The following is a 24790-nucleotide window of genomic DNA, read 5'->3' as shown; positions in this document are numbered from 1 at the left end:
TTGCAAATCACAGAGTGTGACTAAGAAAGCATATATATGTACGTAACTAATCTACAGTGGATACTTTTGTATTGGCCATCTATTTCGGCGCGTGGCACCTGCTGCCTGGGCATGACAACTCACCTGGCAGAGCCCTCGGGTTGGTGCTCCTCCTGCGCTCCATGCTGCGGTGCATATGGCTTCGTTGCTGGGGCTCCTGCTGGCGATTTTCCACTTTTCCACTACCCTGGCAATTGATGACCCTAAATGGCTTTGGCTGATTCGATTGCCATGTTTCACATCATGTTGCCGCCGCCAGCAAAAAGGTCTCCATTACTCCACATTACTCAGCACTTTGGCCACACTTCTTCGGCACTAGCACTATTGATTTTGCCGTTTCCTGCCCACCGCCTCCAGTTTGGCTGAGTTCTTTTCTTTTAATTTGCTTCGAGTGGAAAGTTGGTCCTTCTGGACGCTGCTGCTCCTCCTGCTTCTGCTTCTACTTCAGCTCCTGCTAGTATCCTTTTAAGAATTCTTAAATCTGCAAAATGTAAAAGAGAATCCGGTATTAGCGTGAGCGGCCAACAATGCCCATTGTAGTCGTGTAGTTGTGTAGTTCTAGTTGTTCCTGCTGCACCCACACTTGGCCCATTTGTAATCTCTGTTTACCGAGCTCGGTTTTGGCCTCCCTCTGAATTGAGTGAGTGGGTGGTGCCAAGTGGCCGGGGCTTTAAAATCGCCTTTCAACAACATTTTGTAATTTGTTGTACGTCCAGCTGGACGGCACAACAAAGCGGCAACCAAAACCCGCAGGGCTCAGGCTCGAACTCAGGGCATTCCACCAACACCCTTGGCCATCCCCTCTTCCCTACCCATTCCCATACCCAATCCCATGGCCAGCTCCATTCTCATTCCCATTTTCATTGGCATCGACTTTGGCATCGGCATCGGCATCTTTACAAAATCAGCATCAATAGCCTGTCGAATGCTTTTTACTTTTGTGCCCACGGGTTTTGTTTGTACTTCTTTTGAATGAAAAGGAGCGGGTCTGAACTGGAAAAAAGCCAACTCAAACCATTTCCATGGTGGGAGGGCATGTTCATCGTTCACTGCGGAAAATAAATAAAACTGCTATGATTGTAACTCAGAGTACTTTTGTACATTAATTATAAACGCATTATTCGGGCCACTTGGAGTGCTGACACCTCATTCAATAATATTGGAGAAGAAACTGCTCTACTGCTAGGATGACATCAACTTGAACTCATTTCGAGGCACTCGAATGAACTTACTGCCTGTGTAGCGCTCCTTTCTGGCATAAAAGTAATTTAGCTCTGCGGAAAATGCCTAATTTAACACAATCCACACCGCACTTACTGTTGCCAACCGAAGTCGGGCCACATTCGCCTTGCCCCAGGTTTCCAGGATCACTCAAACCCACCATCTCCAGCTCCATCTCTATCTCCAGCTGCCCCCAAAAAGGCCACCCACCCAGCGCATAAGGATGAATCCGCTCCGCTGGCGAACTAAGAGATACAGACAGACAATGAAAACGTAAAAAGCTCAAAAGGTTCATTTGTCAATTTGCCATTTGAATTTGTATTTGAGAATTCACTTGGCCGCTTTTGCGCTTTGTCCTGACGGCACCCAACCCCCCCACTACCCTCTCCTCTTCTCTTCTCACCATCGCTCACCAGGACCCCTCGTCGAAAAGGACGACCCACAAAGCCAGGCCAAAACCTTGGCAGCCTCAATTTCTGCTCATCGCTCGTTGCTGGCAATGCGGATAATATTTCCTGTGTCAGTGCAGCAGCAGCAGCAGCAGCAGTTGGCAGTTGCAATTGCTGGCTTTTCCTCAGCCTCAGACCGCTTTCCCACTTTCCCTCCAATCGTCGACAGTTTTATTTTTGCTGCTTTATGAGCACACAGATAGAAAATGGTGTATCATTTTATGGACTTTGATTCCCAACTGCGAAGTGGAAAGATAAATAATGCGATTCGATCGCTTTGAGAACCAGATCGAACTACTTTAAAGCTTGAACAACAAAAATGATGTTTGAATGGTGTATTATTTGAAATACTTATAACATATCTCTTTTAAAGGCACCACACACTAAATGGGATAGAATTTAGTTCTCCAGAGATTTTTCCCAGTGAGAAGCAAAGTGGGAATGGAGGCGCACTAAGGGGACACTCTGGCTGGAACCGCATCGCACTCACAGGTTCGTTGATATTCATAAATGTGGCACAGTGGACCAAAAAAGCAAAGCTAATTTGATGGCCAATTGCCAAAAGGAGGCCAGCCACAGTACCAGCGCGGAACAATATTAAAAAAATATTATGGAGCAGTGCAGGAATGGAGGAATATGTTGCAAGAGCACTGACTGCAGCCGCAAGTCGTAAAGCAAATCAATTAACTGATGCCACACAGACACGGGTTCCCAGCATATGGGAGATGGCCCAGAAAGATATTCACTCTGCCAAACTCAGACATATAAACGACTCGGAGATCCCTGGTATCTGCTAAATGGTAAATGGTAACTGGTAACTGGTAGCTGATATGTGGTTTTTGGTATCTGGCTAATCTGCCGGAATGGACGGTAATTGTTAACCTGTACTTGGCAATTGCCAATTTGATTTCGAATCCAATTCGAGATAATCTGCGGCAGTTTAGCTGCAAATTGATTTCGGGTTTCAAATCCAAACAGGTGCAACAGTGCGTATGAGCAATTAAACAGCGGCAAACTAAGTGGACCTGGAACTCGGAGAATTTAACCCAGTCGAATCGGAATGGAAACCTACATGTGCTTAATAGGGCACTCTTAACTAAAGATGCAAATAATTGTAAGTAAGTAAGTGTGAAATCCCGACAGGATATGATGCAAAGTCAATGTGAAATTGAGCGACAGAATTTAAAACTTTGCGCCAACAGACTTGTGCACATATTTGTCACACAATGTTGACTGAAACGCAGCTATGCAGAAATTAAAAGAATTGATTGTAACCGAATCAAAAGCCTTACCATTTCAGTGCACCCGAATTAATAATGCATTATAAATATACATAACTACTGGACTTTAAAATGCACATTTCCACCTTAATCCATTAAATCCCACCTCACATTTTGTCCGCCGAATGAATTGCCATTCTAGTTTTTTCACGTTTTTTTTTTTGTGGCGCAATTGCTACTCCTCGTTGGCCATATACAATTCCATTTGACAATTGGAATTCAATTTCAATTTTAGCTGGCCGAAAGTTAACTAAATGTCCGCCCCGCAGCTCGACCACGCCTCGCTCATTTGTAAAACTTCATCAAATGTAATTGTCGGAAAACAGGCAAAAAGTCCTTGTCCAGGACCAACAATTGGAGGCCATGCTCCGTGCTGCATTACCAAATTAAAAACAAAAACTAAACTTTTCAGCTTTTTCTTTCATTCCGATTTTTTGCCCAACTTCCCATCTTCCGCCTTCCTGATGCGTAGCCAGGGGCGTAGGTCAGGGCTCACGACCGGGGTTATTTTGTCTATTTTTTTAGATTATGCAAATGCGACGCGGTTATCTATTTGTTTGTGCAACCAATCTGCTATAGGTTTTTGGGGTCGCGCTGTTTTGATTAGCGCTACACGTGAGATAAAAGCACTTTTACATAAAACGTCAATCGAACTTTGGGCCAGCAACCCTCGAATATTAACATATTGTGCATGAATTACCAGTACCAGTCCATATTTTTAGATAAGCGGGACCTATACAAGTGTTCCAGATAACATTAAATAATTTAAAAATGGGTACAAAGTACCTATTGCATAACAAATTGTATTTCTTTCACTATAAAAACCCATGGCAATTGAAGACTTTAAGCAGTAAAGATCATGACTTTCAACCCCATTTGGTTCGTCCTCCCAAAGGACTCTTCGCTGGAATCCCCTTAGGTCTAAGCCCCTGTGCGTATGCAAATGGTTTCTTTGCCGCCTGGCTGAGCACTTTCTCCGCCCACCCACTCCCACTCCCCCCGCTCCTGGCACGCCCACCTGCCGCCCACCCTGCTTTCGCCAATTGTTTTGCTGTTGCATAAGCACGTGCGAATGTGCGTGCAAATGCAAATGGCGATGGAAAACTTTTTAAATTGAGCAAACATTAACAAAAAGGCAAATCCAGAAGTGGGCGCAACTTTTCCGGGCAGCGGCAAGTGGCGGCGGATGGGGCGTGGCACTTGCATGGCAAAAACAAATGCAAACTAAACAAAAAAAAACAAAAAAAATAGTACAAAACACGAGTAGGTGGCTCTTATCGCCTGTCATCGGGTGGCCTATTTGTTTTTCCTTGTTAAGACCAGGACTCGCCAATCTTTCAAGGACAGCCGTCTCCAAAGTGTAAATTGCAAACTTTTCCTTGGGCTCCAAAGTGGAACGGAGTGGGGCGGGGAGGGGAGGGAAGGGGCGTCCGTCGTGCCACAAATCCGCACATAATCGGAAAATGTCACAGCGAAAAAAACAAGCAAAATTAATGGCACTCGAAGCGCCGCCGGGCCAAGATTAGATGCCGCTGACGTTGACCGTGTTGAGTTTTATTGCCGCCCGGAAATGGTTTTCATAAATACACAAAACTCCGCACAGAGCGAGGACGAAGGACGAAGGACGAAGGACAAGATGGCAGGATTGCAGGATGGCCTGATGGCAGCAGCAGACACTTATGGACGGGGGCAATGCAATTATCTGGGGGCAGAGTGGCAGAGTGGCAGAGTGCAAGTGCAGCACAATGTACGTGCGAAAACGAGAAACAGGACATTCGCCTTAGCCAAGCAGCCACGGGGCTTCCACTACAAGGATTCTGGGGCAGGAGCTGTACGGCGGAGAAGGACATAAACATGTGCCTTGCTCCTGCGTCGACGGAGTGCCAGCGAGTGCAATTGTTATTGTTCGCCGTGGCCTTCGCATGCGGAGCATTGTAAATTTATCATGAGCTGTGCCAGGATTACACCGAAAGAAACTAATGGTCTTCGGTAAGGAAAATCCTTGGTAGCTCATCATTTGCACGACTAATTGGATAACCTAAAGTTAAGGCCAGATTAAGATTGTTTCTTATTCTTGATAGGCATTTGCAGTGTGCTCACTCGCAGTTATCTTGGCCCTTATTGAAGCCAAAACAATAGATTGGCCGCAGGGGAATCAATAAAATCGGTCCGTAATCAGCCACCTGCAAGGCATCCGGCAATGCGGAGCTCCAAGTTTCCTGCGAAACGCATTCAGCTGGAGCTACGTCCATTGTGGGGCGCATAAATAATACCCTGAAACTATTGTCTTGGCAAGCGGGCTTCTAATTTATCTGGCAACTTCTAATCAATTCGAGCCTGCAATTGAAATGAGCCCTAATTGCCGTCCGCATCGGCAGCAGCAGGCTTTCAATCTCAGCTACCCATTTTCCCATTCATTATACTTTCATTTCGCTTCAGTTTCGAATAAACTCGAATGCAACAGTGCGTGCAAACAGTTATTCAACATTAAGCCAACAATAACGAGTAGCCGCCCTGTTGGCTTCGCAGGAAATTTACCATTTACAATTTACCATTCAGCATTCAGCACTCACCATTCAGCATTTGTGTGTTAATAGGAGAGGCGGTGCTGATTGAGTTGGCTCATTGGCAGCTTATAAATAGCAATGTTTTCCAGCCGCCCCCCGGAGTTTGTCCTCCACTTGCTTTAATTGGAAAATTACAATTTTCTGTGAAAACAGGCCAATAAGTTGCCAGTGAAGATTGCCGCTGAAATTATATGCTCTTCAAAGAGATGCAATTGGAGCTGCAGATGCCGGGCTATATTAACGTTTCCATTTCAACAAGTTGTAATGACGAACCTCACTCAAATAGCTTTTCAAGGAATCAATATAGATACAATATCACGAGTGGCGTTGTGTCAACAACTAATAATCGATTGGTAATCCGGAATATTCCGGAATCCGGCATCCGGAATTCGCATCATGTAGGCCGTAATATGAGCTGTGTCAATTTGATTGACGGACTTAATTGATTGAAGCCCACTTAAAACCATAATGCACACACCAGTAACCCCCACCCCCGCCGACCAACAAAAATCCCCATTATTATTTGTCCTTTTGCGAGTAGAGAGTATCTCAATTTCGGCCTAGACCGCAGATCAACATTTCGCAAATGTCGTGTTGCTGGTCGCATTGTTGTGATTGTTGTTGCCACTGTTGTTTGGCTGTCAGAGCTTACAATTGTTTGCCATCCTTGTCATCGTCGTCCTGGTGGTTTTGCTGCAATTCCGTTTTGGGCACCAGCTGTACCTATAACTCGAGTTGCTGCTGCTGCGTGCTGCATGCTGCATGCTGCATGCTGCTGCTGTTGCGTTTGCTGTTGCTGCTGCTGCAGCTGCGCATGCTGGTCTGCTGTTGGCAGCTTTACAACTGCGAGACCATTCGAGTTGATGCCGCCCAGCGAGGAGAGTGAGTGAGGGGAGTGTGGAGCACGGCCAGACATTATAGTCGTCAGTTGCTGCCCCATTGTTGCATTGTTGTTGCCGCTGCTGCCACTGGCGACGCCAGCGACATGACCTCAGCACACAGTTTTCGGGGCAAGGCGTTGGTCAGGGGGGAGAGGGTGAGGGTATTCCCCGGATTTGTGTGCGTATGCCATGTCCTGTATGTTGTGCACACTGAGCACTCTGCGAGCCATCAGTATATTTGTGTAGAACCACAGAGGCACATACAAACGAGCCGAAGGATGCCGTCCAGGATGTCGGGATGCATGGATGCCTGAATGCCGGGATGCATGGATGCCTGAATGATGATGATGGTGACGAGCGGCGGCGGTGCTCATATTTTGTCCAGGACCACAATCAGGAGCACGACCACCAGGAGCAGCGCCAGGCACAATTGCAATGCAAACAATACGGAAGCGGCAAGGAGCAACTGCAGCGCCGGAAATGGGCTGAAGAAATTGGGAAGATGCCACAGCAAAGTGCAAACTGTAAACTGCAAACAGCAACAGCAGTGGTGTCTGCTTTTGATAATGCAACTCAGTTTTAGCAGGAAGGCAATAGAATAAAAATCCAATTTACTTTGTCATTAAATAAAAAGGAATTCTTTTGGCCGAAATACCCATTATAATACGGTTTTTTGAGTGTAACTCGAGAAATATCTGTCCTACATCTGAAAAACTTACGTTTTTGAACAGCTGCAAGCATTAGCTAACGATCCATACTACTCTCAGCCCGATACGAGAAAATAATTTTTTCATTAAAAAAAAAAAATTCAAAAATTGTTAAGTTTCAGATTGGTATGCCAATCGATTATAAATGCTTAAAAAAGCATAACAAGGTATTCCAATCCATTTTTGATCCTGATCAAAGAGAACTAAATTTTTGGCCAATTTTTGATTTTTTGATAAGGGGTTACATCGCATTTTTTTGCCAAAATTCTCAAAAAATAAAAAGTTTTACATTGGAACGCCAATTTGTTGGGGACACTTTAACAAACTTTTCAAGGCATGCCAATCCATTTTTGGACCATTTTTGACGCGGTTATCGGTAAGTCAATGTCTGATTTTCTGCAAATTTTCAAGGAAGTAGTGGAAACCAAAGATTAAGGTAGAGTTTACACGAAAGAAAGGCAATCAATCACGGGCAGGCATATTGCACAGAACCTGGCTTACAAATATTCGCCAGGACTTAAAAAGCTGGTGTCCTGGCAGCACTGAGACAGCAGGAAGAATAATCAAAAGACGGGCGGGGCAGCGAAGGTGGGCGACAAATGTTGTGTCCTGGCAGATAAGAAAGGACGAGGCCGGCGATCTATTACCACAGCTGCAGCCATTGCACAGCAGCCACATCCTGCTGCGTCCATTGAGCGAAGTGTGCTAAGCAAACAAAATGCTCCTGCTGCTGCTCCTGCTCCTGCTCCTGAATATGCTGCTCCTGCTGCTGAATATGCTGCCGCTGCATCTGCAACAACAATGCCTTGAATAACCAAAAGGGATGTTGACTTGCCGTTTGCTAAAAGGAACTGCAGCTATTCCGTTCGCATATACTCATATATTCATTTACTTGGATGCCGCCAGATGCTGCCGTTGTTCAGTGGGATGCGAATGTGGGTCCTGTGTCCTGGATGCCCTGCTTGTCCTGGGTGTCCTGACCCACCCCGTAAATTAGTTGCACCCATCAGCCCGCTCCAACTATTTTACTCGCAGCCCGTCTGAAACTCGTACTCTCCGCAACCGCAGCCTCTGAATGCGGCCAAAGCAATGCGGAAGAATATTAAGCGGTTTTTAAGCGCCTGCATATTAAAAAGGATACGGAAAGGATACTCCGAGACAGAGACGCCAGCTGGACCAGTGATGTTAATTTGGCCTTTGCCAGGACGTCTGTGCCTAATGGCAGAACGAGGCTCATTTAAAAATTCATATGCCCTCCTGGTATTCAATTGAACCAATTCTTTTGGAAAAAAACCTCAAGTAATGAATGTTTTAGTGTCTTAAAAATATACGCCCGGAAATTTGGTGTCTTTTCTAAATATATCTATTATTTTCCCAGGATAGCAGGCGCATCTCTGCCGCAAAAAGAACAAAATAGCAGAAACTGAGGCAAAGCAAAGGACATTCGGCGGCAGCTTTCGGATTCCCTGGGCGGCTGGCAGTTAAAGTTCCTTGGATCATTTGGCGATTTGCAAATTACCAACAAATGCTTTTGAAGCGAAGGACGAGTGGGTGGTGGGCAGTGGACAGTGGGCAGTGGGCAGTGGGAGGGGGGCGGAACGAATCGGACGGCGATTGTGAGAAAAGTTCCTCTCCGACATTTTTATTCAACTTTTATTTCTCTTTTTATTCCGCTGGCCGACTGGTCTAATACGTGCATTGGGTTCTCGACTGGCCACTTGGTCTGGATTCTTGGACTGGATTGGGGATGAGGAATGGGGATGGGGATGAGGATGGGGATTGGCATCGGCATCCACTTGAAGTCCACTTTGGCAACCGAACCCTTTTCCATTCAATCGACCGTTAGCTTTGTTTTCAGCATGTCCTTTCTGTTTGTCCTGTGTAGTTGGGTGTGTATATGGGTGTGTGTGTGTGTGTACGTTGTGTAATTAACTCACATTTGCCACGCCCACAATGGGCGACATTGCCGGCTTTAATGAGTCACAAAACGGTTTTATGTGTCAAACGTTTGAAAAGCCATTCGTCGATTGAGAGTGCAAATGAAAATGAGAATGAAAATGAAAGAAATCGGAGTGGAAATCGGAGGGGAAATCTGGCCCAACTGATGATGATGATGATGATGATGATACTCGATGATGACGGCCACCAGGGTCGTTCAAAGGGTTCATTTAACAGCTAATTAAATGTTTAATCGGATATCTCTGCTATGGCGAATAAAGGCAGCGCGGCAATCTATTGGCGAAATCTGCTTTTCACTGGGAAGGGTAATAAAACTGAATACAATACAGCTGGAAAGGCTGAATTCACCAAATGAATTTGTTATTAAGAGATACATTTTTAGCTGTTTGATATATTTGCCAGCTGCTCAGCTATTGGAACATTTTAGGCACGCCTGTTCGCCGCACTAGTTTGCGATATTTAAAGTGGAATATTTCACGTAACCCCAGCGTGTTTTAATTGCGAAATGGCTAACAAACACGCCGCTGAAATGCAGCAAATGCAGCAAACTGCTCTACCGCAATTTGATGGCCAGTGGGGCATCCATCTGTGATATATGCATATGCATATGAACCCCATTCGTATTTTCTCGACTGGTCGTTAGGCAATCATAATCACCGCAGCAGAAAACACCGGCCAGTCAGTCCAAAGCCCAAAGCCCAAAGGCCTTTTAATTACTCGATGTCCAATTTCAATGATTCCGCTTCTTTTTGGCTTCTTTAAGCATCCCAGCATCGACAACTTGTGTTAATTACTTGCCGGCAAAGTGCAAACCAACTAACCCAATTAGGATTGGAAAAGGCCAGACACTGACACACAGCGAGATTGAGTGGGGAAATGTGGGCACTGAGCAAGAGCGGGAAATGGGAAATGGGAAAATGGGGTGGGGCAGAAAGCAATAAACATCAACTTTGAGCTTTGATGAAATCCGCGAAGAGGCCAACCACCCGGCGAAAGGAGGATGATACAGGAGCAGCAGCAGGAGCAGGAGCAGTAAGCAAATTACTGGAGCGGAGCTGCAAAATGTCCTGGCTAGTGGACTCTACTGGCTTCTTCATTTGGCATTCAGTTCTGCTATCGCTGGATTTATTTCCAGCCAGCAAGGAAGCCAGCTTTATGAGTTGCCAACTCCTATCCATTGAAATCCTGCCCACCTGGGCCTCCACCCTTGCACATTGCACACATTTCCCGGGGCCTTCTGATCTAAACAATTAGACTCCGGGTTACATTCACCAATTTGAATGGCCCCCGAAAGTTTGCTGAGCTTGAACATCTGGGAGGGCGAAAGGGAAAGGGATTTGTAAGACGCTTGGAAATTAGCTTATAAATACGCAATCTCAGCCGGGCAGGGCAGTCTTGCTCCTGGTCTTGGTTTTGGTCTCTGGAAATGCAAAAGTCTGAGAATCTGAAAAGGAAACCCGGCTGATGGCGGAGGACATCACAACGACACTGACGCAGTTGCTGCATTTTTCATGGGCTGTGCAAAATAAATTAGTGAAAGCTGTAAATATGATGAACTGCTGCTGATGCTTCAGCTTCAGGATGCCTTTCCGCCCCCTCCACCCTTCCTTCCCAATCCTTTGCAAGTCATCCATGTCCTGGACCCAGTTTCGCTCGAGCGACAAACTTGCAAAAGTTTTGTTGGTCGCCAGCGGCGCGCATTTTCAACAGCTGAAGCTGCAGCTGAAAAGCTGAAGTGGAAAGCTGCACTGGCAAAAACTGTATGGCCATTTGAAGATTTCATCAGACTGTTTTGATTTTCCAGGATATTAATGCTCTAATATTCACACATATTTTGGCAATCAATGTTCTATAACAGTGTTGTCTGTACTTTGGTTAGCTTAGAAGTAAACCCCATGTCCAAACAAACTCGCCTAATTTTTTCCTGTGTGATGGAGATGGAGATTGGTGGTGGCACCTTTCTGGCGGAGGAGCATCCTCCACAGCTCCCGCATTTGTAGCCGCTTTAGTTTAGTTTGATTCAGTTAGTAGTTTTAAGAGTTAAGTAGTTTTCAAAAGTTTTATGAATTATTAAGAGGATTTTCGAGTTTTACGCTAGCCTTTCATTTTCGCTTTCAGCTTCCTGCCAGCTCGCTCCCCTATATTACCGAAAAACCCGGCGGAAAGCCCCGGAAACCCCCAGAAACCCCCGGAAAAGTCCGCTTTTAGGCGCTCGTCAGCCGTTTCCGCTGCTGTCCGTCGTTTGCCATTTTGGCGTCGAATGGCAGCCGAAAAGCTGTCGAAATATTTTGCAGATTTTTTAATTTTTCATGCCGCACTCTGGTGCTGTTGGTGGCTTGATTGTTGTTCCTGCCACCGAAGTTGATGATGATGCTGATGATGATGTTGATGAGGACGTCGGCAGAGCGAGCAAACATTGACTTGAATGGCGGCACAGCCCTTTTCCTCCTTTTCCTCCGCTGCCTCCATTTCCCCCAATTGGCCCCCGAAAATTAAATACATTTTACTGTCAATAAAATTATAAATGCAAATTATAATTTTCTACTGCCATTTCGGACACTGGACGTGGCAGTGGACGTGGACGCACAACAATTAGCCAGCCCCACACCAAGTGCCCAATTTGCTGTGCGAGTGGAGCAGTGGAGATAATACTCCCCAAATTCCCTGCCATGGCAGAGCACTGATTGTGACGTCAATGGCCAAATTAAAACTTTAACGTGTCGCACAGCGAGTGGTTAGTGGGCATCCCAGATGGCGGCGATGGAGATACGGACCAGTGCTGTCAGTTAATCATTGTTTCCCGTCAGCAGGACTCCCGTTGGGCGCCCTTTTCCTGAACACCTCCTGAATTCTTCCGCAGAAGGCATTACAAAGTCAGATAAACGCAAAGTACATACATTTGCAGGAGTGCTTTTAAGTTGTCATATAGCACGGATTGTAGCCGAATGTTTCACATAGAAATGTGTATATTAAACTCAAGTTTCTAATATTCATATTTTTTGGGAGTAACTCACAGCGAAAATGCTCAACACTACGTTGGGTTAGTTGGGTGTTTGTTCGGTTAGTTGGCTGACGCCTGGCGGCTAAGGATGTTGGCATGTTAATTCAGTTTGCAAATTGTTGCGATGCCTGGCCGTCGGTAGAACTACATATACAAATACGTATGTATATAGTATATTTTCCCTTTTTTTTTTATATTTTTGGTTCTACGTGAGCGCGGTGGAGCGCTAATTTGGTTTGGCTAGGCGGTGTAAGCGATGTGGATGCAAACTTCGTTGGTTTGCTAAGTGAAACTTCGATTAGGGGGACAGCTCTTAGTGGGTTCATTTGCTCCATTTTGGTGGGCCCTCGCCGCAGTTTTCACAGTGTTCGCATTTTCGGCGCTCGATTTCGCATTTTGCTCGACTGGCGGAATAGCCAGAGGAGTATAAACTTTCGCCACGTAACATTTGTTATGCTCTATTTCTTTGCAAAGCAATTACCGACCCACATATCCAGACAAATAAACAGAAACCAACAACGCACAGCAAAAACGGCCGGGCAAACATGCCTCCCGTGGAACGGCCTATGCACAGTGGGTGGCAAGTGGGTGGAAAAGCGGGCGGAAAAGCGGGTGGAAAAGTGGGCGGCATAGACGTGCATAAATGGATTCGGGCGCACAAAAGGGGGCGGGTCGGGGTTAAAGCTGTGGAAAGCGAGTGTGCTTCTAAATGAATCGCACTTATCACGTAGTGGCGTCGGCCTGAAGTACAGTGAGGCCTGGCACGGGGCGATAATGAATGCAAGTTACGGCGAAATAGAATTAACTTTAGTTGCCAATTAATTAGTGAGGTCAAAGGCTGCGAGGCGAACGAGCCAACGAAACCGCCAGCGATGAGTTAACGCAAAATGGGCTCCTTCAAACGGGATGCGGAAGTTGTCACATGGAAACTGCGTAATGTAGTCGAAAGCCGGTGAAAGGTGAAAGGTGGTGAAAGTGACAGGTGAGTCGTTGAAAACTCTGAAGAGAGTACTCCGCATGGAATGGAAGCTGTGCATGTGGAATTAACTTGTGTGAAAGATAAGTACACGAGCTGGCTTAAACGTAGATGTTTCAGGCTTCCGGATCAAACAAATTAGTAACTATTTCTGTAATCTTTAGTGGCAATCCATTTGCAGTTGTGGCGAATGCAACTCACTAGAAATTATATTCAGAACTTCAGAACGTATAAAGTATAAAGTATTTACCACATTAAGCCTTGCAATTTACCAAAGTAACCAATAGCCCTTGCGAACTGGTAGGCTTCCAAATTGGTGCTATGAAGCCAAAATAATAAAGTCAGTTCAAGGACCCATTAACTTTTAGAGTTAACACTGTACAAAGGACACTATCTGATGCAAACGGCCAGGCTCCCAAAAATTATTACCACGTGAATGTGAGCAACTTTTGTTGCATTTGTTGCGTTTCTGAATAAATAATCGATAGCTTTTGCGCAACAGCGCCAAAACAAGCCACCGAAAGGGGATTGAGCACAATGAGGACCCCAAATGGGGTCTAAAATGGGGTCCAAAATGGGTGATTCAGATGGAGACAGAGGGGGGCGAAGGGGGACAGATGGGGGCAGTGGCTGATGGTGATTTGCACAGGCGGAGGCCAAGTAAATTTGCAGAGCGAAAACAAATTTATAAGCGCATTAAACGGGCGCGTGTAGTTCTCGTGATTTGTGTTCCGAAACGGGGAACCACCGAAAAGCGGGGTTCTTGAGGGGGAGCTTGGGGAAGGGGAAGGGGGAAGGGAAACGGGTTTCCAAGGCAGGGAACACGACGAACAAGGGAGGTCAGAGTGCAAAGTGCTTACCAAGCGCTTAGCGATTAATCAGTTTGCTAACAACGAAAGCCAGTCGAAAGGCGATAGTACACTCAGAAAAACACTTGCCACATGCTCATGCTCATTGGAAGTATAGTTTCATTTAAACTATGTTAATCAAAAGTTGAGATACACGAGCAGTTATTGATATTAAACACACCTTTTAAAGGCATAAAGCCATTTACTTTCATTTCATTCCTTAACAATTACATTTATTGCTTCTATTTAGAGACTTTGCATGTTGGAAATGGAGAGGAAGGCCCACTTTCTTCAAGTGTGAAACCTTCAGCGGAGGTTGGACTCGTGTGCTGAGGCAGTGCAGCGGCACTCGGAACTTTGGAGTCCTTGAGCCCAAAGCCCAGAGCCCTGAGCCTTGCGCCTGCAACCTCCTAGGAGCATCGACCACACGAGCGGCGAACTGTACCTCACGGTTTCTGCTGCAGCTGCACTAACGCCGTTTTGGTGGCTAATTAAGTCAATTATGCACTTAGAGCGCCAAGTGGCGTGCGGCACCAATGGAGGCCGTGCCCCACAGACATCGCTGCATCGCAGCACCGCAGCCGTTGCAGTCGTTTAAACATCAAAGCTCGTCACGCTCAAGTCCCTGCCACGCCCCCTCCCTTCCCACCGCCCACCGCCTGCGCGGGCTTCCTGGCTGCCACAGCCGCTTCAGTTGCTTCAGTCGCCTCAGCCGCCTTTTTTAATAATATGAACGGGCCTCGGCTGTGGAAATAACTCATACGCACCGTATGCCGCGCTCGCCATACATCAGCTGGTGTGTTGGTGTTGGTTTGGTGTTGGTTTTGGTGTTGGTGTTGGTGTTGGCATTCGCGTTGGTCTTGGAGCCTTCGCCATTGTTGTTGTCGGCATAAGGACGTGTTACTTACACTTTGCCTTATGTACTTTGGGCGCTGATACATACGCGTATGTAAATGCAATGTGTAACAAGCTGTATATACTTACACACCCAGTACATGTACTATGAGTACAGAGCTGTGGGCTTATGTGCTGGTGCGGCTGGCACGAGAAACGATTTATCTCAATTTACATACTAAATGACAGGCAGAGCGGCTCATGCATTCCTTTTCGTGACTGTCGAAGGATCCCCGACAGCCCGACATCCCGACATCCCAACAACCCATCATCCCAACATCTCCACATCGCCACATCCAACATCCCAACATCCGACTGCCACGTCCTTGTGCCCCCAGGACTCTCCATTCCCCTCAGCTGCTCCTTGGACGCACAATGGGCAGAAGATTGGTAAATGAGGCATAAACATTGATTTTCAGTTTAAGTAAACACTTAATTGAGTATAAGTTGAGTGGATATATACTCCGGGCGGCGCGGCGAAGGCGCAAAAATCGCTTAATTATTCAGGGCAAACAAAGTGACTGGCCGCTGGAATCATTCATTTTTTAATCAATCGAATCGATACGATATGCCCGCGCTCCGCGTTGAAAGGCGGCATTAAAAACCTCTGCAATCGAGCACTCGGTTAATCATTGATTCGCTGAAGTATTTAAAATGCCTGCCCATCGCAGATGGTCAAAAATAACATCTCCCTATCGATCTTGGTTTTCCAGCTATGTCTTACAGCTTCAATGGAATGCGACAGTAAAAACGCTTTAAATGAATCGACACAGCAACGAAATCAATTCCCCTATGCTCAGCTATTTAATCTTTAAATTGAAATCAACAATGTTTATTATTTCATTAGCGCTGTATTAATATAATTGATTACCAGTTGTTGATAAACATGTAGTAATTTCTATGCTGCTCTCTACCACATGCCATATAATTCAATTAATACATTTAATTCACGGCGGCCCACCGCCAATCGCTCCGATTTGCCCCACTGTGCAGCACCAACGCTCGATTCCGCATCACTTGTCAGTCCTATGTAATGTAATGAAGGCGTTCGATGAAACAAATGCAAAATTTCAAAGACGTAAAAACGAAATTACGGGATGAGACAGACGGGCTGCGAAAGTAGGAGACACTGGAGTTGGTGGGCTGCCTGTCGACAGCTGTTTTTGGGGGTCCTGTCGAGAAAGGAGACCTGAAAGCAATTACTTTATACCACAACCACACACAGATACACACACTGGCTGGGCACTAGGGTGGTGTTTTTGTGCAAATTTAGATAAATCACTTCAAACTCCATTCGTTGTTGTTTGTTGAATATGCGTGATGAATAAGTTCTCCAGCCACAACACATTCGCATTTAATTCCATTTCTTTAAATCAGCCACATATTTTCATAGATGGTGTTGCATATGCACTTTATGCATGTTCTTGACGTTACATTGGCCCATGAAATAAATTTCGAAGGGCAACACGTCGTATGAGTAATAAACTTCACAGCCAACGCACAAATGCATCACTCATACGCAGTGTGACATTCAATTGCTTCACTGTTTTCACAGCGAAACGTTATTTTTTTTGGGGCGCTCTCCCATGAATGTTGAACAGATGAGGTCCACCCCAAAGGACGCCACACACACGCCCACTCAGAGTCACAGATTGAGCCCCAATCCCAAACCCAATCCCAGCTAAGCGGTTTCGGCTCGTTCATTTGTCGCCACCAGCGGGAAATGGGGAAATGGGAAAGTGGGGAAATATTGTAATTCCCCGGCGATGCAGCGCACGCACATGACTTTTTAATAAATATTAAACAGTGCGTCGCAAAAATAAGCGCCAGCGGTACAAAGGGGCAGTGTTGACATGACGCCTGGCGAAATATTAAATTACGATAATAAAATATTGAACAAAGATTGTTTTGTTCCACTTTGAAAAGCCAGAGTCCTGCGGTTCAGTTCGGTTCAGTTTGGTGGAGTTTTTGCTTTCGGTTCGGTTCCGTTCGCTGTGGCATTTTTGACAAATGTTTTTCGTTTTCGGCAGTACGGTTATTGTTTTGCCAGCCAGTCCTTGGGAATTCCCCCCACGCACACCCCACCGCACCCCACCCCCTTCTTATGTGGTAATATAACGCTCTTTTACTACGAAATTTGCCCAAATATCTGGGGCTATGTTCGTCGCTCCCCTGCGGCGCTTTTGTAAGTTATATATATTTATTTTTACAAAAGAGGAGCAAAGTTGCGTAAATTATTGTTAACAGAGGCGTGAGTGGGCGGGTCCACCTACCTCCTCCGACTTAGATGTTGTTTTTTTTGTATTTTTTTCTTTGGCCGCCTTTTGTGTATTTGAACTTGGCAGTGCGTTAAATTGTAAAGGCCGTGCCAACACAAGCACACAACACTCGTATTGTTGGCATTTAGTAAGCTAATCCCTGGAAGTCTTCAGGAGATTGCGCCAGATTACAGGCAAATGCGAATCCAACAATCCAACTGACTTTCCCGGGGATTGGGCTGTGGCATGGTCGCTGTTTTGGGATGGTGGGTGTTGTGGAAGGACGAAGGCACACGGCTCTAGATCATTTTAATTTGGCATTTGATTAGGCACGTGTTCCATCGGAAGCAGCTTAAGGACATGTATGTGCGCACAAGGACAAACTATCCTCATTGTCTGCCCCTATTTGCAATGTCAACGCAGAGGTAAGGCCCCCGGCTCCACGAACTCAAACTCAAACTCAAAGACTAAGACAAAGACAAAGAGAAAGAGAAAGTAGCTATGGAGTGGGGGTAGAAAGCAGGCAAAGCAATTGCAAATACTCCCCAGCTATATGAATATTTATGAGCGTGTTTGCGACTGCTTAAGACACTCAACTAGCTGGCGAAGAGTGCGGGGAGGGGGATGGGGGTTGTGGAAAAGTGGAAAAGCAGAAACGCAGCAGCGGAAAAGCTAGGGAGAGCAGGTGCACTCAAAGGAAAGTCGCAGAGAGGTGGGTCCAAAAGGAAGTATTGGAGATTACACTTGGAAGACTTCTCCCTTTGGTCATTAGGAGTTTTTGGATTTTCTAATAGATCCATTATAAGCTGCGCCTTTTTCGCGCTGTGCATCTGTAAGTACTGAGTGGGGAGCCTTGAGGTTTGAGCCTTGAGACCGTATGGCTTCACCCCGGCCAGGTTTACGGATTAGCGGACAAGAAGTGCACACAAATGCCGCCCGCAAATGCCCACACTCAGTTCCAGTTCCAGTTCCAGTTTCAGCCATCTCAGTGGGTGGGTGGGTAAATGGGCGAAGCCATTTGGCAGAGCTACTTGGGATCCTGGCTAAATGGCCGGCTATGAAAATGAAACTTCATTGTTTTGCCATTGCCGTTGCCATTGTTTGATTATTATTATAATGCGAGCGGGTGTTTGTGAGTTTGTGTGAGCTGCTGTTTGGAAAATATCCGCAATATAACCAATATATGTAATGGCCAGGGGAAGGACGAATATGACAACTTGACCACTTGATTGTCCCTGCAAAACAAACCGAGACTATCAACACGTTTGGCCAATCTGCCGGCACTCCATTGTCGTCTCTGCTCTGCAGGCGGTCGTAATTAGTTGACTTCCTTGAATTAGTTTTAAGGTGATTAAATTTAATGGCCTGCGCTGGCGCCTCGAATATTTACCGCACGAATGCAATTACCCGAATGGCTACGCAGCCAAGACAACAAATCAGCAATTAAGCCACATCGCACCGCCCACTCGGCCACCTTTCTGCCACCTGTCACCACATCCGCCCTCCGCCACCCACACAGAGGCCACAAATTCGAATGGAACCCCAAGAAACCAAGAAACCAAGAGCCACCGAAGCAAGGAGCCCGCTTTCCACCCCGTTCGGAGACTTGATGCTGACGTTAATGACCGCCAATAAAATGCGTGCTCAAGTGGCAGGAAACTGCCTCGAGGAGCTCGAGAAGCTCGAGAAGCTACAGAGATTCCGACTCCAAGGATCTGGCTGGGCCAGCAATTAATGTCAAAGTCAATATGCCTTATCGCGCAGTTAAACGTAAAGGGTATTATAATAAAATAAATAACGCAAAAATCACCAACGACTGAAATTAAATCGAACATCAACAATCTGTGGCGAAACAACAGCACAAACAATCGGCGGGGAATCAGCCAAGAAGGAAGCTCCGCCAAAGGACCCACTGTCTCGTTCCGCCCGGAATCAACGAGCCATCCGGCAACTTGGTTATCCATTCCATCGACATCGCAGCATCGACATCCATGGCCATGCCATCGACTTTCGCCAGGAGCGGTATTCCGCGATGCCTTTGGAGTGCAGCTCGTTAGGCACGAACGAGCAGAGCAGCAGAAAGCCCAGGGAACCTAGAGAACCCAGTAAACGCAGAAACCCCAGAAAACCCAGACAGACAGACAGATAGGGAAACAGGCGGGCAAGGACATAAACAGCCAGCTTTCCATCGAGTGGTTCGAGTTCGAAGGGGAAGACGAGGAGGAGGAGAAGTAGGAGTTGGTGGCAAGGACATTCGACGCCCATCTTAAATGCCAATTTGAGGCGCTGCATTTGCCCCCCAATGAAGACAGTCTGCACAGCCGACTGTTTGAATACTAATTGGAATCGAGGGACTCGGTAGGTCTGAATTTATTCCGAAATAATTACCATTTAACAGGCCATGCAAGTTCTCAGCTGGGCTGCATAAATTCACTTTAAATATGGCCAAAAATATGGTCTCTCCAAGGCCATCCTACGTCCTCTTGGCTCTGAGCTCTTGGCGTGTATAGTTTTCTTTAACGTTTCCATTTTTTGCGCATCTTGAATGCCAATTTGAGCAGCGCCACTCAAAGCACTGAGAGAAATCCCTCTCAACTATTCATCACACAATTAGTTGGCCACTCTTCATATTCCGTTCGCTGTAAGTGGATTAAAGTCCTTCAACCACAATAAGTTTCTTGCATATTCCCAAAAAGCGGGACAACTTTTCTCCCAGTGCCACATTCATCCCGGATCCGGACAGGGCTGTCCGTCGAAAAGCCAATCTGCTCAACACTTTGTTTGCCGCCGCCATTGTCGATGCTGTCGACCCCAATTTGCAGAGCTCCTTGTCGCGCTCATATTGATATACATAGCTGCGCCTTTGGAGCATCCCCCAGATCCCAGACCCCTTACCCCCCACCCCTTACCATTCACCCCTGATCCCGGGAACCGCATCTCTGGTCGCTTTTTAATACATAGCGTATCCTTATGCAAACAAGCCGACAAGGGGACTGTCAGCAGGTAACAGGTAATCTCCTGCCACGACGGCGTAATTCAAGGCAGCTCACGTAAATTTTAAGTTTCGTCATTAAGATTATTGGACTAAGAAAAATTTGGTCAATGCATGCGCGGAATTTTTCATGAAGGGACGCCGCGGCAAACAACTGTGCTGGAGGCCAAGGGCCAAGGATTCAGGTGATGAATCGAGGGACGCGCTAAGCAGGTTAGTCCATGGTGTACACAAGATCCTTTCAAGGTCCTGGCACTGGAACGAATTGGGTTACGATGGGACTCTTATATTTCCCAGATTATTACAATTTGCAGGTGAGATTGGCGTGTATTTCCTAAGAATGTAATTCACGAGCTTTTTACGAGATACTTATGCATTTAGATATCCGATGCTCGCGATGATTTCCCGCGATTCCTCTGATTTATATCCACGAAATCTATCACTTAATTCCGAGGCCGATTTCCAAATATTTTTCTTAATTAATTCTGCTGATAAATAACAACATCCAAAATGGAAAACGCGCCGAGCCCAACATCTCATCCTCGACCCTCGGCATTGTGCAGTGAGGAGCGGGTCCAGGACACGTGTCCCGTCCGTCAACCTTTCATGGGCATTCCATCAAGTCCGAAAGGGTCTTCAGCCAACTCACTCTTCGCGCTGGGAAAACTTTCTCCAAATTCTTTCATACGTCTGCAGCTTTTTCCCAGTTCTTTTCTGCTCGTTTTCTTACTTTGTGTGTAAGCAAATTGCCCAATTTCGTTCCCTTTGCCTGCCTTCCTGGGGTTTTCCTTTGGCGGGGTTATCAACGCATTATCTTCGTGAAAAGGAGTGCAGTTGGAAATTGTTGGGGGCAGCGGGCGCCACTAAAAACAGGGCCAAATGGAGGGGGGGGGCCAACAATAACACACAAAGAGCGGATGGGCGCAAAGTGGAAAAGGAAGAAAAGGACGAAAAGGAAGCGAAGGAAGCTGGGGGAAAATGGGAAAAATGGTGAGCGGAGCTGATGCTGGTGGCTGGCCAAGAGCACTAGTCGCCGGCTGGGTGAAAAGCAATAATCTAACATTTCAGCACATTTTACAGTTCACTGAATTAAATAAAGAAACTTTGAGCTCACAAGCGCACGCACACACTGGCACACACGCACACACACACAGATACAGATTAAAACCTATGAGCATAGAGCTGCCGCTGACTACGTGGCGTATGCGTATTTCCACATGTTTTCCACATGTTCGAGCGTGCTCATCCTTAAAGCTCACAGATACCTCATATCCTAGAGTCGAGGAAGAGAACTCTCTACTTACGTGGCGAGTTAGGCTAATCTCCCATTCTTCGGGGTGATTTTATTTATATTTCTATTTTATTTCTTGAATATCCAGCTTGTTGAGTGTAAAACCTCTGGCTTCGCTGGCTATTTAAGAGGCAGTTCAAAATTAAGCTTTCGATTGAATCAAGAGACCCTGCAGAAGGGCATTCTATAGATTGTGCCGATGTTTTTTCAACTAATGCTGGCCTCCAGATTGTGTGTCTATACTGTATGAATGTGAGGAGTTGCTCGCTCGAATGTTGCCACATTTGGTAGAGGACAGACAGCCAGGATGGGAGTGCTACCAAGCAGCGTCTTCTGGTCTTCTGGCTGGGCTAAGAGCAAGGACTTCCAGGGTCGCACTGAGTGACTGAACTGAGGAGCAAGCAAAGCAATTTTTATGGCAGCAGAATCGTACGGGAGGAGCGCAAAGTAAATGCCGCGTTATGGGACCCGAGTTTCCGAGCTGCGAGTTTCCTAGCTGCCGCATGCCGCATGCCGCACTGCCTCGCTGCCTCAATGCCTCACTGCCTTACTGCCAGTGGGACAAGGGCACAGAGACGCACGCTGGAAAAGCGTGCTGGAAAAAATGAAAAGCACAAAAAAGGAAACACCAAAAGGGAAAAAACTGCTGAGCTAACGATGTGTGATTTTTCTGTATGGCTGGCTGATGGGAGGTGGAGGGTGGTAGGTGGGTTGGTGGGAGGGGGCGACAATTGGGCCGGGGTTAGGTCTCCTTTTTTTTGGGTTTCGGGGGGCATAAAAAAATAATAATAAATGAAAGTGTTGGCGCTGGCTCGTGGTACGTGTAATAACATTCAAGTGCGCCAAGTTTAATCTTTCAAAATGCTTATGCACAAAAAATAAGCTATAGCTGCTATATAGCCCCAAGTCGGCGGACTGGGGCGATGGAGTGTCAGCGGGCGAAAAGTAATGGGGAAAAAAATAAAATAATAAGCCAGGCCGAAAAAGCCGAAAAAAAGAAGGCGAGGGTAATTTACGTTTAGAGCCTGCAAAATTATTCAAATTAAAATTGTAAGTATTCTAACGCGTCGCAGGCATCTGCGGCCCACCAGCTGCGGTGCGCTGCAGGACCAAAGATCAGGCGCGTACACTGCGCGAAATCGGATAGATGAAGAGTTAAAAGAGGTGAGTGAAATGTCAGTAGAAGTTTTGAAATCCAAACTTACATCAAACTCAAAATATGTTGCATCAAATCTACAGACGCCCTAAGTGGTGTTGAGTACTTGACGATACCTGTGAATTCTTCTTTTCTTACAGTGCAGAGGGAGGGAGGGAGAGGGAGACAGGCGAGGAAGCGAGAGCGCTGACCCAGCGCTGTGTTAAATTAGCTGGGACACTTAATTTCTGTTGACGCGCACATTTTTCTATGGAAATTAACGCTAAATAATTTTTTGGATTCGCCAGCGAATCGTTCAGGCAGCAGACCAAGGCGAAGGACCTCTTCCCTCGCTCATTCGGGAGAGGATTCGTTAGCCAGGACTCGTTCCTTGGCCCGCCATTTGTATTCGGCTTAGGCTGGAGTTGGCAATTAGGCCCGGGGTGTTTGAATTAGTTTCGTGTTTTAATGAGTTTCATAACTTTTTGGTTCCGTTGTAAATTTTGCAGCAGCAACAAAACACGCATAAAAGATGCGTGCAACGGTTAAAACGGTGGGTGGTGTGGGAAAAGCTGGGAAAGCGGGAAAGCGGGAAAGCAGGAAAGCAGGAGGAAAACGAGCAAATTTCCATGTTACTGCTGAGGGAAGCCCTCGGGTGGATTTATGTATGTATTTGTTAGCCATACCCGGTTGACATAAGCGAGAGCAAAGTGGCAAAAGGCAACATGAAAAATGCTTTAAATCTTGTCAAGCGAGGGGGGTGGGGGGTGGTGGGTGTTTAGGGTCGGAGGTCAGGTCTCAGATGTGTGTCCGTGTGCATGCTAATGATATTTTAAGAGAGCTTTCACTGGGCCGCACATGTGTGAGTGGGCAAAGTGAAAAATTATTTATGTTGCATACTTATTGGAGCATGCAAATGCGCATTGTTATGCAAAACGGCTCCGAATTCCGCCCATAAATTGAATTATCCAGCGAATCAAACTATCCAGCAATTTGGCATGTAATATTTAAGCGCTCTAATTAATTAAACATCATCACAGAGTCCGCCAGAAAAAACAAAGCGAACAGAACTCGCCGAAAAAAGGAGCGAAAATTCCAATGACAAATGGGGCTCGCTGTTAAATATTTGCAGGAAACCCTTTTTCCCTTTTTCGCTTTTCCCTTTTTCCGGCATTAAAACAGAAAAACACCAAACGTTTCTATCTCCTGTGCACACACCATTTATTTCCCGTACTTCCCCTTGTTTGTAGCCACCATTCAACTGTAATTACTTAGGTAGACCCGATGCGAAACGATACGGGATATAAGCCTCTTTTGCAGAGAAAGAAAAACTTGCAAATTCCTTTTAATTTTTCATTGTTAAATTGCCATTTCGGGGAGACAGAAAGTGTGGCAAGTGCAGGGATGCGCAAAAACAGAAGCGGAAAACCAAGGCGAAGCAAAACAGCGACAGAGGCGGAAAACTCAGGCGGAAAACTGAGGCACAAAACTGAGGCTGGCAAAGGGACAAGCAAATTGAAACTTTATACAGTTGGCAGAAGTTGAACGGGGCAAATCAAAGGCAGCAAACCCGAAAGGGCTAACAAATTTGCAACATTTTGCTGGTCCGTGAAATGGGAACCGATTTTGATGTAGGTCAGGTCAGGCCAGTCGAAGAGATTGAAACAAATTTAATAACACCAAGCTGATCCGGGCAGGCACTGTGAGAAATGCAGCCTCATTAGTGCTGAATGTTTAAGTTCCCTGATTGGTTTGCTTTAATAAAACCATTGACACCATCAATTTATACAGAATTTATAAGGCATTACGGCTCAAGTATTCAGAGCAATCCAAAACTGCATGGAATTGTTTTGGGTCAGCAAAGGTGTGCATGAATTTAATAAACCCAATAAAAGGCAGAAGCCAGCGAAGCAAATTGAATGTTTACATAAGGCAAATTAAGAGCAACTTGTGAGATATCTTCATAAAAGTCTGCCAAAGAAATACGGCCAGGAATAGATAGCACTCCCGAAAGGAAATAAATAATAGTAAATAGTGGTAAACAATAGCCAGTTTGCAAAGTTCAAGCAAAAGCGTAAACTGGAACTGATTGCTCCGCACTGAATTTAATAAAGTTAAAAAAAAAATAAAACTCAAGCCAGCCAGTTGAATTTGTACGCAAAACCCATTAAGAGCAGCCAGGAAGGCACTCGTATCATGGCAGAATCTTTTGCAAAATAAATGCGGAGGGAAATAAATAAATATCAAACCATAAATAAATAAAAGTTGTGAACAAGCAAATGCCCTGTCCAC

At 45.9% G+C, this 24790-nt stretch overlaps 1 protein-coding gene and 1 pseudogene across 1 annotated transcript in view; both read right to left on the bottom strand.

The window, feature by feature from the left end:
• LOC6539027 overlaps positions 1–24790 on the bottom strand; it is a 44429-nt gene that overhangs the window by 5517 nt on the left and 14122 nt on the right. The window contains exon 4 of the mRNA XM_002099493.3: positions 124–520. Within this exon, the coding sequence (XP_002099529.3) occupies positions 124–175 (52 nt within the window). The 5' untranslated portion in view covers positions 176–520. The remainder of the gene's footprint in view (positions 1–123; positions 521–24790) is intronic.
• On the bottom strand, positions 529–4443 carry LOC26535524 (annotated as a pseudogene).

The sequence above is a fragment of the Drosophila yakuba genome, chromosome 3R, assembly GCF_016746365.2.
Source record: "Drosophila yakuba strain Tai18E2 chromosome 3R, Prin_Dyak_Tai18E2_2.1, whole genome shotgun sequence".
In the NCBI taxonomy this organism is placed as follows: Eukaryota; Metazoa; Arthropoda; class Insecta; order Diptera; family Drosophilidae; genus Drosophila; species Drosophila yakuba.
The sequence above is the reverse complement of the archived record's forward strand: the minus strand, read 5'-3'. Positions and strand labels throughout refer to the sequence as shown.